The sequence below is a fragment of the Gigantopelta aegis genome, unplaced genomic scaffold, assembly GCF_016097555.1.
Source record: "Gigantopelta aegis isolate Gae_Host unplaced genomic scaffold, Gae_host_genome ctg2720_pilon_pilon:::debris, whole genome shotgun sequence".
NCBI lineage: Eukaryota > Metazoa > Mollusca > Gastropoda > Neomphalida > Peltospiridae > Gigantopelta > Gigantopelta aegis.
In genome coordinates, this window is record NW_024533012.1 from 113,486 (window position 1) to 126,439 (window position 12,954).

A 12,954-nucleotide genomic window follows, 5' to 3' on the forward strand; every position below is an offset into this window, starting at 1 on the left:
TACAAGACCGCCGTGTATAGAGACTCGTAGTGATGAGGCTGTATATATACAAGACCGCCGTGTATAGAGACTCGTAGTGATGAGGCTGTATATACGACAACCGTATAATGTATTTTAGAATGTTATATACAAGACCGCCGTGTATAGAGACTTGACAAAGGAAGGCCGGCTATATAATATAATTAAATATTTTTAAAATATTATTTCATGACGAAAATAACTGCGAATACGCTGAAATAAAATAATAAAAAGCCGGAACATGAACTCACCATTTATTATTATTATTATTATTAATAGTAGTAGTAGTAGTAGCAGTAGCAGTAGTAGTGGTAGTAGTATCATCAGGCGCGTGTGCATGGAATTTAGCTGGGGAGAGAGTCTAGACGCATTACAAGAAGTTTGCTCACTGAGCGCTGATCTAATTAAATTCAGTGGTTAAGTAACGTTTTGACATTGGCTATTTCACTGTCAACACAATTTTTTATTTTAATAAACCGGCGGTCGCGAGCCATTTCACTCAGAATATGGAACTTTACACATTTTTCTACCCGAAAATATTTTTATTATATTTTTCCGATTGATTTTGCCACCGTTATTTTCCATGTTTTTAAATGTTTTGATTCCATTCCTAATGGAAAAGGTTGAGGATTCCCTGCTAAAATCGGAGACTCGAAGGGATTCCCCGTGTCAAGCATTTTTACAGGAGGCGGTTTCATCCCCGTTCGCTAGCCAATTAATGCCTGAGATATTTGCCGAGCTATCAGTGTAAATATATATAAAAAAAATGTATTGGTGCAGATCATGATCCGTCATTTTTTTTATTGAAACAAGTTAAGTTTGTCGCCTATCTTACTCTCAGCGCATGCGCACTCTACTTGTCTGCTATTGGTAACGAATGTTAACACGTCAAGGTTGAACTATTACAAACAACAAGAAACAAGATGGCGTATCAAGAACCCCTTTTATGTAACATGTACGAGCCACATGGCGTTGTACATAATGACGTGTGCAGTCTCTTAAAGGTCCATCTCTGATACTGAATGTCACATCTCCTTCCTCGAGATTAGATAAAGACTATTAATAAAAACTTTGCACAGTCCGATCTGATACATTTCAAAAACATTTAGCCTGGACCAAATTTAGCTTTATACCTTTCAATTAAACATTAAAGTTCAAATCAATATGAGTCACATATCCTGTTATGAATGTCCTTCATACTCAAGTATAAAATATAATTTAAAAACTGAATCTTTACGATTTATGTTTTATAATTAAAAATTGTCATGTCCACTATCAGAATGAACACATCCAAAGCTAATCCATCAAATTTTCTGGTTTCCGAATCTGTCTACCTCTAACACGACTGAATATTTGCGAAGTGTTAGATGCAGGTTTCACGCTGGTTTTAGCAAACTGTCCATTGGTTTCATTAAGCTGCTGTCTGGTATATCCATCTGACAACTTATCAGTAATATCTGGTTGACGGACATCACGATTTGAAGAGTGTGACAGTTCTAAGTCTAACTGTGGTTCATGAGGTTTCTCTTCATTAGTTTTAATAATATCTCTCCGATTTCTTCTGTATAGTGTATTGTTCTTTTGTACAACATATGAACGTGGTTCATGAGAGTTTTTCACAACAACAGCTGGTGACCATGTTTTCTGCTCATCTCGCATTCGAACAACATCTCCCGGTTCTAGTTTCTTTAAAGGTTTCGCCGTCTTGTTGTACCATAGTTTTTGTTTTTCCTGTTTTCTCATCAATGAATTACGCACAAGTCTGTGACTGAATCCTGGTTTGAGAAGAGATGGTCTAGTGGGTAGAGTAGTCCGTGTACGACGACCCATCAACAACGACCCATCAACAACTGAGTTGGTGTACTAAATTTTCAATAGGTGTATTCCTGAAATCTAGCAATGCCAGATATGGATCTCTTCCAGTTTCTTTAGCTTTTTTGAAATCTTTTTTACTGTTTGAACAGTACGCTCTGCCATTCCATTACTCTGTGGATATCTTGGCGATGATGTGATATGAACAAATCCATAAATCTTTGCAAACTCTTTGAATTCATAATTTGAATACTGAGGTCCATTGTCAGATTTTACTATTTCTGGTATGCCATGTCGAGCAAAGTTTTCTTTCAAAACTTCAATGACAGTGTTACTCTTTGTATCTTTCAGTTTTGAAACTTCGAAAAACTTTGAATAGTAATCCACGATCCAATTCGAACAAATCCGATGCAACCACTTGCCAGGGTCTTTCTGGGATCTCATGTGAATGTAGTGGTTCTTTAATTTGTTTGTTTCTATAGCAACAACAAACTCCACATTGTGAAACAATATCACGGATCTGAGAATTCATACTTGGCCAGTATAAAATTTCTCGGGCTCTTCGGAGACACTTTTCAATTCATAAGTGACTTCTGTGAATTTGCCTTAGCATTTCCTTTCTCATACATTCTGGAACTATTATACAATCACCTTTCAACAAGAGTTGGTCAATGTAAGTGATCTGTTCTCTAATATTCCAATATGGTTTGATTTGAATGTCAATTTCACTTGACATCTCAGCCCATCCATGAAGAACTACATTCTTCAGCTTTTGAAGCGTTTCATCATTCTGTGTGTCCAACTTCATCTCTGAAAGTCTATCTTTGGAAACCGGCAAATTTTCAATTGTATGCACTTCAAATTCCATTTCATCACAATCTGTGTTCGAGCCATGAGCTCTGCTGGGTGTATCTGGAATAAACATTAAAGTTCCTGGTTTGTAATGAACATCAAGATCATATCTTTGTAGTTTTAACATCATGCGTTGATTACGTGGTGGTGCTGAGTATAATGGTGTCTTAAACAGACTTTCTAGTGGCTTGTGATCTGTTTCCACAAGTACTCTTTGATGCAATTTTGTTGCTCCATACACAATAGCAATCATTTCCTTTTCGATCTGTGCATAGTTCTGTTCTGCTTTGTTGAGAGCACGTGAGGCATAACACACTGGATGTTCATCTTGCAGAATGCATGCACCTAATCCATGTGATGATGCATCAACAGTTAATTTGACTGGTTTTGAAACATCATAGTAACCAAGTACTGGTGTTGATGTTATGACACTTTTCAGTTCATCAACACATGATTTTTGAGCTTCGCCCCATTCCCAAGCAACATCTTTTTCTAACAGCTGTCTGAATGGTTTGTTGATTGACGACATGTTAGGAATAAACTTTCCCAGGTAATTGATCATACCCATGAATCGTTGCAGATCCTTCTTGTTTTCCGGTGTCAGAATATCAAGAATAGCTTGAACTTTTGCTTTTGTCCAACATATTCTATTTCTGTAAGTCCAAACTTGCATTTTTCTTTGTTTAATGTCAAATTATTTTCCTTGCATCTCTCTAGTACTCTTCTGAGTCTTGCATCATGTTCTTGCTTATTTTTTCCCCAAATGAGAATATCATCAGTCATTACTTCACATTCAGGGATTTACCTTGTTTTTTCCGAAATGGGGGTCCCTTGGACTCACCTCTTTCTTTTCTGGGGGTCCCAACCTGAAAACAAAGGGTCCCAAAACCACACAAACGACAGAGAGCTGCAGACAACAAATCACGTGTATACTATATGTTTCATTAAAGTAAATTTAACAAGCTGTGTTGTTGTTTTTCCTACCTTTTATTATAAATCAGTAAACTTGTGTCTTTCAACTTCATAGCATAATGTGTTTTCTGTGAATCAATGAACTCGGTCTTTCATAGCACTAAATGCTTTCGCTGCTTTGACAAAGTTAAAGTGTTCTATACTGGGACCCACCAGTTTAATAAACATCAACCTGTTGAGTCTTTCGGGGCTTAGTCTGTTTCGAACTTTGTCCTTTATTGAAATCTGGACTAAAAAGCCTCTCTGGCAAGGCACAGAAGACACAGGTAAGATCAATGCTACTTTGGCAAGAAGTATGAAGTCTGGATACTGATCGTGGAAATCGCTGATTAAAAGCTTTAAGACTTTTTCAAAAGTGAGAGACCTGTAAGATTTTGCTAAATGTTTGAACAGCAGGAAATGTGCAGTAACCCTGTCCTTGTTCACAAGATCAACATAAAAATTGCATAATGTTGACAGCTGCTCTGTGCCATAATGCACTTGACTTGACGCATCAGGGTATCTGGAAGGGTTGAAAACAACATCAAAACACTCAAGCAAGTTTAGAATGTCGGTTGGAAATCTATCGTCACTTTGATCTGTATAATTATTTGAACCATTTCTTGCAAGCTAAATTACACTCACAACACCATGCGTTGTTTATGAATCGTGCTACTTGTTTGTTAATGCAAATCAGAACATTTAACCAATTTGTTTTATTCGCCCGGGAATTTCCGATTGTGTTCGGCTTGTTGACGAGAAGTTCCGAATGATCGCAAATCCGCGATCTCTTTCCGGAAATTACCAACTTTACCCGATTAAGCGCAGCAAAGGATAAAGACGCAGTGTTCCAAGAGATTAAAACTTTTTGTTTTCGGTATGGGGAATCCCCATTTGAATACGCAGTTTATAGGTAGAAAAGAAATAGTGTGTTACACAGAATGATCGGTCTTTGATAGTGGACAGGGTTACTGAAAATGTCAGATATTTTATGCGTCCCACGGGACGCAGTATCTCTATTTTTGCGGGTCCAGTTAAGTTTTAGTGCGTCCTATACGCAAGTTTTGTGCGTCCGGTAAATTCCTGCTTCACATCCATGTTTTCAAACATCTGAGTGAGAGTTCTTTGAAATACTTCTGGTGCAAAACTGATTCCAAAAGGAAGTCTTAGACATTTATACCGCCCAAATGGAGTATTGAATGTTGTGAGCCACGTGCTCTCTTCTGTGAGCTCTAACTGATAAAAACCTGATGAGGCGTCCAACTTACTGAATACAGTAGCTTCTTTCAATGTAGCAGCTATTTCCTCAACAGTCTTCTGTGGATAATGCTCTCTTTGTATAACTTTATTTAAATCACAGGGATCTAAACAAATGCGAACACTTCCATTTGGTTTTTCCACAACCACAATTGGACTCTCCCATTTTGTTGGAGTTTCAACCTTCACAATGACTTCTGCTCTTTCCATTCTATCCAATTCAGCAAGCACTTTTTTTTAAAGTGTAAATGGAATTTTTCTTGGAGGGTGTACAACTGGTTTGGCATCTTGGTTAATCACAATATGGTGTTTCACTCCTTTAATTTTACCAAGTCCATGAAACAATTCTTTTGATCCATTCACAATTTCTTTGTAATTTGGAACATCACTGTTTTCCTTATTTTGAACATCATCAAACACGGTGAATTTTTTTTTGATCAAATTAAGTTCAGTACAAGCTTGTAACCCCAATATTGGAACAACATCGGCATCAACAACTTGAAATTCAAGAGTGTAGAACTGTGATTTGTATCCAACCGATAGGATAGTTTTCCCCATTGGTTGTAACTTATGTCCAGAGTATGAAATTAATTTCACACGTGACTTGTGTAGTTGTCTTCCTCCCAAGGATTTATAAAAGTCTTTTGAAATCACACTGCACTGTGCACCTATGTCAAGTTTGAGTTGCACCAAGTCTTCATTTATTTCAACTTCAATTTTCCAATCCTCATTCCTTGTTTGATTTTTGAACAATGCATCAATGCAAACTCCATCTTCTGAATCAGATTCATTTTCACTAACAATTTCAAAGTGTGAATGCATGTTTTTATTTTGATTCCTAGGCCTGCTTCTACAAGTAATTTCAAAGTGATTTGACTTTCCACATTGCAGGACATTTCCCTTGTTCATGTGTTTTGGAACATCTGGTACATCTGAATTCAGATTTATAGTTTTTTTCTTTGAAATCAACATGTTTCAATGTTTTCTTTCTGAACGAGTGCACTTCACTTTCCCCAGTAAGATCTTTCATTTGCATTTTACTTGTTTCTGCTGCTCTACAGATTGTTACACATTTTTCCAAGGTCAGGTCATATTCCCGTAACAACCTACCTCGCACTTGATCATTTGTGATTCCACACACAATACGATCCTTGATTAACGAATCATGAAGTGGTCCGAACTCACATGTTCGTGCTTTGTTTCGCAAGTCTGTGACGTATCCATCAATATTTTCACTTGTTTTCTGATTTCTTGTGAAGAACAAATGTCTTTCAAACGTCAAATTCTTTCTTGGGTTACAATAACTTTAAAAAATTTCAATAATCTTACTTAACTTGTTTTTATCTTCATCTTCATCCCATTCGAAAGTATTGTAGATGTCCAGCGCATCCGTAAACAAAACATGCAGCAGTGTCGTTGTCTTGACTTTTTCTTATTTTTCAGCTGTCCCGCTAGCCACCAAATAAATATCAAACTGTTGCCTAAATCTTCGCCAGTTATTTGACATATTTCCATTAAGTCCTAAGAGAAACGGAGGGTTTAGGCGGTCCATTTTTCGTTTCTTCTGACACCATGAACTATTACAAACAGCAAGAAACAAGATGGCGTATCAAGAACCCCTTTTATGTAACATGTACGAGCCACATGGCGTTGTACATAATGACGTGTGCAAAGATTATGACGTCATGCCTAGACTACAGTATCTTAAAGGTCCATGTCTGATACTGAATGTCACAAAGGTGTAAGGAAATGTATCAATTTCTCGATTTTATGGGCTCTTTTGACTTTGGAATTGATTGTAGATTATGCTAAATGTGTAATATTTGTAATTGTTGTCTTATAAACGACACAGAAGTGTTTTTTGTGTGTCTCTTGCCCGGTAAAAATCTGACTTGCGAGGGCTGTACCATTGCTGCTGCTGCAAGTGGTGGGTGAGTGGTGTGTTCTGTGCATTTAATTGTAAACCAAAATAAAGAAAATAAAACACTCAACTCCGAGAGTCAACGTGCAGCAGTATTGTACTGTGCAGCACAGGTACATTTTGTATGATTACACCCCTTCTCTGTAATGGTCTAGCCCGGCTCCGGGATAACTAGTATATATTTAAACAAATGGCGCGTCATAAATCTAAAAATAGACCGTCACACCGGCAAACTTATTCTACTGGTTACAACGCTATAGTGATTGGTTCGAAAAGGGATAACATTTTTTCCAGCGGCAGAAATGTGGCATACGACCAGCCTGTCGTTTTTCGTTAAACGTTTGCAAATTATTTTGACTGATTCGCAAAGTGATCATTCGATTTAATGTTCAGCGTAAAAACAAACAAACAAAACAAACAAACAAAAAACAAACAAAACAAACAAACAAAAAACAAACAAACAAACAAAACAAAACAGTATAGGGGCCTACGGTCCAAATGCTGGGTTAATTATCACTTAACCCAGTTGAATCCAGTTCTACATGCAGGGACGAGTTCAGCTTACCGTTTGTGCGTGTGTGCACGCACGTTAATCTTGCATTTTTATAGACCCCCATCCCAGATAAAACACCGCCCCCTACACCCCAAAAAGGTAGTAGTAGTCTAATAATAATAATAATAATAATAATAATAATAATAATAATAGATTAATATAATTATTATTATTATTATTATTATTATTATTATTATTACATATTATACTGTTGGTAAAATCACGTCGCGGCAGTGGCGTAGGCAGGATTTTGTATTGGGAGGGGGGGGGGGGGCGGTTAAATTAACTTTAAAAAACATTTACGTAAGGAGCCTCAAATATGCAATCAGTGAACAATTATTCAGTTCAAGTCCTGTTGTTAATTTGTGTACTGTCCGGAGTTAGTTTCTTTCAGGCAATCTACCGCAGCAGCTGATAATTTGTAATTTGTATTTATTTATTTATTTATTTATTATTATTATTAATGTTTTGTTAGTACTGTAGGGGCAATATTACGCTATTCATAGATTCATATACCCCAAACCCATGGGCGTATGGGGACTCTTTGATTTAGAGGGGCTGGAGGGGTTGATTTGCCCGAAATTTTACCCAGATCCACTATCCACTATTTTCTCACTGTTTTGCTCGAATTTGGGGGGCAATTGCCCCCCCCCCCCCCCGGGTCGTACGCCCATGCCCCCCCCCCCCCCCCCCCCCCTCCCACACACACACACACCCGTTCACAAAACGCACTGTTCGTACAGTACTTAGTATGTATTACTCCTGTTCCAGATGATTCGGTAATATGGATCAATCTAATACTTATTTACCGCCTATATACATTTTATGTTGTGCATATAGCCAGTCCTTGTTAGCGAAGGCTAAATACACGGCTGTCGTATATATAGTCACATCGTATACAAGCACCGTCTAGTTCAGAGTATTCTTTTAAAACGTAACAATTCCAATCCCAAGTCAGCTGTTATGGCATAGTTTGCATAAAATGAATTTGACAAGGTGGAAAATGAAGGTGTTTGTGATCCAGATGTTTAGTGGGGTTTTTTTGCGTACGACTAACGATAAATTTACCTATAGATGTAAAGGCCAAACTAGTCGGGATTGTCGACGTTTAACATTCTTCTGTTACTAAAATACATTAATGTATAAGTTATTACATGGGCGTACATAGGATTTTGAAAAGGGGGGTTCCAATACATAGGATTTTGAAAAGGGGGGTTCCAAAATAGATTGCAGAGATATTGGGCATATATTTCTATGTTGAGTAAATATAATAATGTCAGATATATTAAATTATGAAAAAAAGCAATTTCGGGGGGTGGGGGGTTTCGGTCGAACCCATCGAACCCCCCCCCCCCCTATGTACGCCCATGTATTATCATTCAGTACATGTTTTTATTAATTTTTAATAACTTATTTTCAGTGTTATTTTTTTTCTTCTATTTACCCTACATCGCAGAGGACGATCAAGCGTTCTCGTTACACGAGCTTGGTAAATCGTTTTGACACTGCGGTCATTCGGGGGATGCCGTCACGTGACTAAACATAATACGTCACATCTCTGCTCTCCAAATAGCCGTTATTTTTCTCCAATTATGGACCGTTGACATAATTCGATTATTTTTATAAAACATCAATAATAATTGGAATATGCTAGTTATGTAGATAGTTCAATATAGTACATTTAAGTAGAAATCAAATGTATATATTGTCATACATTACTTTGTTGGGTCAATAATTAGTTCAACCATCCGTGATTGAGCGCCTTTAAGGGGGGATGTGTGTGTGGGGGGGGGGGGGGGGCTGTGAAGTCCTCGTGATGGGACCAACAACGGCAATAAATCAATAAATCAATAAATAAAATAATAATAATCGTTTACGAAAACTAATGTTATCTAAATTTAATAGAAACAAAAATCTAGACATTGGGTAAGTTGGGGAGGTCTTCAATATAGCGGGTTTCCTCTCTAAAGACTATATGACTGAATAAATGTTTAACGACACCCCAGCACGAAAAATACATCGGCTATTGGGTGTCAAACTATAGAAATGCAAACCAATAAGGTGATGATCAACATCAATATAAAAATTCAAGATTTAAATAAAAACAGTGTAAAGAACTGTGCAAAAATGCAAATATCACAGATAGATACTGCCTTTTACTTAAAATTTCAATTGTTGCTGTATAGGGCCAGTGCGCGTGACGTCACCACTTTTGCGATCCGCCATCTTGGAGGACAAGCTTTGAGCACAAGTGTATTGTTGTATACGTTGTTGTTGTTTTGTAATATACTTAAAATGGTAAACTTCTGTGGGTTTTTTGCTTGCGGAAACCGTGCGGGCAGAGTCTGTGCATTTTCCTTCTTCAGACTTCCAACAGTTCGTTTGTCACAAGGAGAACAGACACACGAATTGTCAGACGAACGGAGACGAGTGTGGCTTTCGAATATTGGACGGGCCGATATAAAACCATCAAGTTACCCATATTTTCGCATCTGTTCTTTGCATTTTATAAATGGTGAGTTAACATTTTATTAATTTCTACCTAATCCAAGCTATTTGAGTATGTATGTGTGTGTCTCTCTCTCTCTCCCTCTCTCTCTCTCTCTCTCTCTCTCTCTCTCTCTCTCTCTCTCTCTCTCTCTCTCTCTCTCTCTCTCTCTCTCTCTCTCTCTCTCTCTCTCTCTGGGAGAGCTTGCATTATAATATTGGGGTGCATACATTGTATGAAATGTTGACATTTAGATTTACAAGATTTAGTAGTAAAATGTAGGCCTAGTTCTGTCCATGTTGGACATTTAGTAAATAATTAAAAATAATAATAATAAACCAAAAACCACATCTAAACCTGTCGAAACAAAGTTGTTTATTATTTATATCATTTGCACTGGTATTTTACAATTCATACGTACATAAACTCGCATGCACACCAGTTGTTTTATACTTATTAACATTTGCTTAACATTTAATATAATTTTTTTTTTTTTTTTTACAGTAAGTGATTGTAATAGGCCTTGTATTGCTTTTTGATGTAGATATTAATATATTAAATTTGTTTTATCATTTTAAGTTATAATTCTCTTGTGTTATGCAGGTAAACCTTCAGCCCTTTATGACAAGACTAATCCAGATTGGGCACCAACATTACATCTTGACCACAGGAAAAGAAAATTCTTCTCGACATGAACGGATCATTGGCCGCACCACAAAACGGAAAAGGACTGAAGCAGCTCAGTCCCTAGTATCTCTCCAAGACGTGATGGTTGAAGACCAGTCCACCGAAGTTGAACCATCTGACGACACCACTACAAAGGAAAGCCAAACATCAACTACTGGTGATCAACTTGTGTCAATGGAAGAGGAAATGAGAAGACTCACAGTTGAAAATATTGAATTGAAATGTGAGCTGGCTTCCATGAAACTAACCGAAGAAGGGTTGAAAGGCAGTGATGAGAAAGTTAACTTTATGACTGGACTGCCAACTCATCACATTCTAATGCAACTTCTGGAATACATTTCACCACATCAAAATGTCACACCCAGATCAGCATTATCAGGATTTCAACAGCTGTTGCTTACACTGATGAAACTTAGGTTAAATGTTACAAATGTACTTTTAGGGTTTATTTTTAATATTGATAAGACAACAGTTTCAAGAACCTTTTTAAATACAATTGATATTTTACATGTTATGCTAAAAGCACCACAATACTGTTAAATTTCTTATTGGAATTACACCACAGGGAACAGTTTCCTTCATTTCAAGAGCCTGGGGTGGTCGAGTCAGTGATAAGTTATTGACTGAACACTGTGGATTTCTCAATAAACTTCTGCCTGGTGATGTTATTTTAGCTGACAGAGGATTCGACATCGCTGATAGTGTTGGACTTATGATGGCAACTATTAAAATGCCCGCATTCACTAAAGGGAAAACTCAGATGCCTGCATTGGAACTGGAAAAATCACGTAAAATTGCCCATCTTCGAATTCATGTAGAGCGTGTTATTGGATTGTTGAGGCAGAAATACACTTTACTTGCTGAAACTCTTCCAATAGATTATTTGATTGTCAAGGATGGTAAAGATGTTACCACTGTCGACAAAATTGCTGTTGTTTGCTGTGCTTTAATTAATTTGAATGGGCCGATTGTTCCATCTGATTAAAAACACTTGCTTTACCACAATTTGGAATCCTGCAAAAACCTATTCAACTGCAGCCATACTTATTTGGGTGTACATGTACATTTCTGCTATAACAGTTAACAAATGTTTACATGTATGTGAAGCAACAAGATGTGTGACCTAAATGTACATGTTGTACTCCACAAAACCTATCCTGAACATCTTTATAAAAAAACATATTGCAGATATTGAGGCTATAACTCTAGTTATCAGCAGTGAGACAATATTTAGAAATTAAATGTGGACAAAACCAAAACATGTCTGTAGGTTTTCATTAAAATGGAAATCCAAGCTACACTGATGAGTCCTGGAGGGACGAAACATGTTTCTCTGTTAAAGACACACAAGTGTTCTATCGAGTTAACTGAAATAATATGGTGAGAACATCTATTAGTACATGTATGAGCCACAGACTAAAAAAAATAATGTGGCACACTTGGGAAAGAAACATGATTTTATTCTAATCCAAATGACTCCCCATTGTTCAGCTATATATATAGCTATTTTTTTCTCTTTAACACCAATTGGGGGGGGGGGGGGGGGGGGATTGTTTTATTTAACAATACTCTCAACACATTTTACTTGTGATTATACTGCCATTGATGTACCGGTATTGTTAAAATAAAATATTTTATGTGAACTTTCCCATAGACAGGACACTACATACCTCAGTCAACTAAATAAAACTTTACTACAAATTTAGCATTTTTGTGTTTAAATTTGTATAATGTATTATCTCCAGATTAATAAACGGTCAGTTATACTTTATTCATATCAATAAATGAAATACATGTGTATATTTAAATTTTTAGTAGTTTGGAATTTAATACATATAGTATGTACATTGGTCATCCATCTACATGTTTCTATCAGTTAATTGTTCATACTGCATCATCAGTTTGTGTGACCCAAGTGTCCTGACCTTACTTATAAGTAAACTTTTTAAATGTTCAATGGCCAATTTGTGTCTTGCATATGGTTATTTCAACACTATGTCAACACAGCTACAGTGAATACTTTGCTACAACACAAGTTAAAACATGTTTCGTCCCTCCAGGACTCTTCAGTGTAGCTTGGATTTCCATATTAATGGAAAACTACAGACATGTTTTGGTTTTGTCCACATATAATGTTATTAATGTTAACATTTCAGTTTAATAATGTTATTTCTGTTATCCCTTTATCATTCATGATTTTCTCCTTCTTCATTACTGCTATCGCTTCACCATTCTTGATTTCCGACTGTCCTTTCTGCATTCAGGGCAGTACCACTTGCCTTTAGGTTCTGTCAATATACACGTACCTACACACCCATAGTGGAACAATTAATGGGGCAGTTCTGACCGTCGCAAGCAACCGTGTCTCAAAATTCTTCATCTCTCTCTCTCTCTCTCTCTCTCTCTCTCTCTCTC

At 36.9% G+C, this 12,954-nt stretch overlaps 1 protein-coding gene across 1 annotated transcript; it reads right to left on the reverse strand.

Moving 5' to 3' along the window:
- Positions 1–5,127: 5,127 nt before the first annotated feature.
- Positions 5,128–5,712, reverse strand: LOC121391609. The gene has a single exon (XM_041523177.1). The coding sequence runs from the start codon at positions 5,710–5,712 to the stop codon at positions 5,128–5,130; it is 585 nt and encodes a 194-aa protein (XP_041379111.1).
- Between the last annotated feature and the right edge of the window lie 7,242 nt (positions 5,713–12,954).

Bases quoted from the DNA above. Each gene is read 5' to 3' on its own strand.
- LOC121391609 (XM_041523177.1), bottom strand. From the start codon at position 5,712: ATGCATTCACACTTTGAAATTGTTAGTGAAAATGAATCTGATTCAGAA.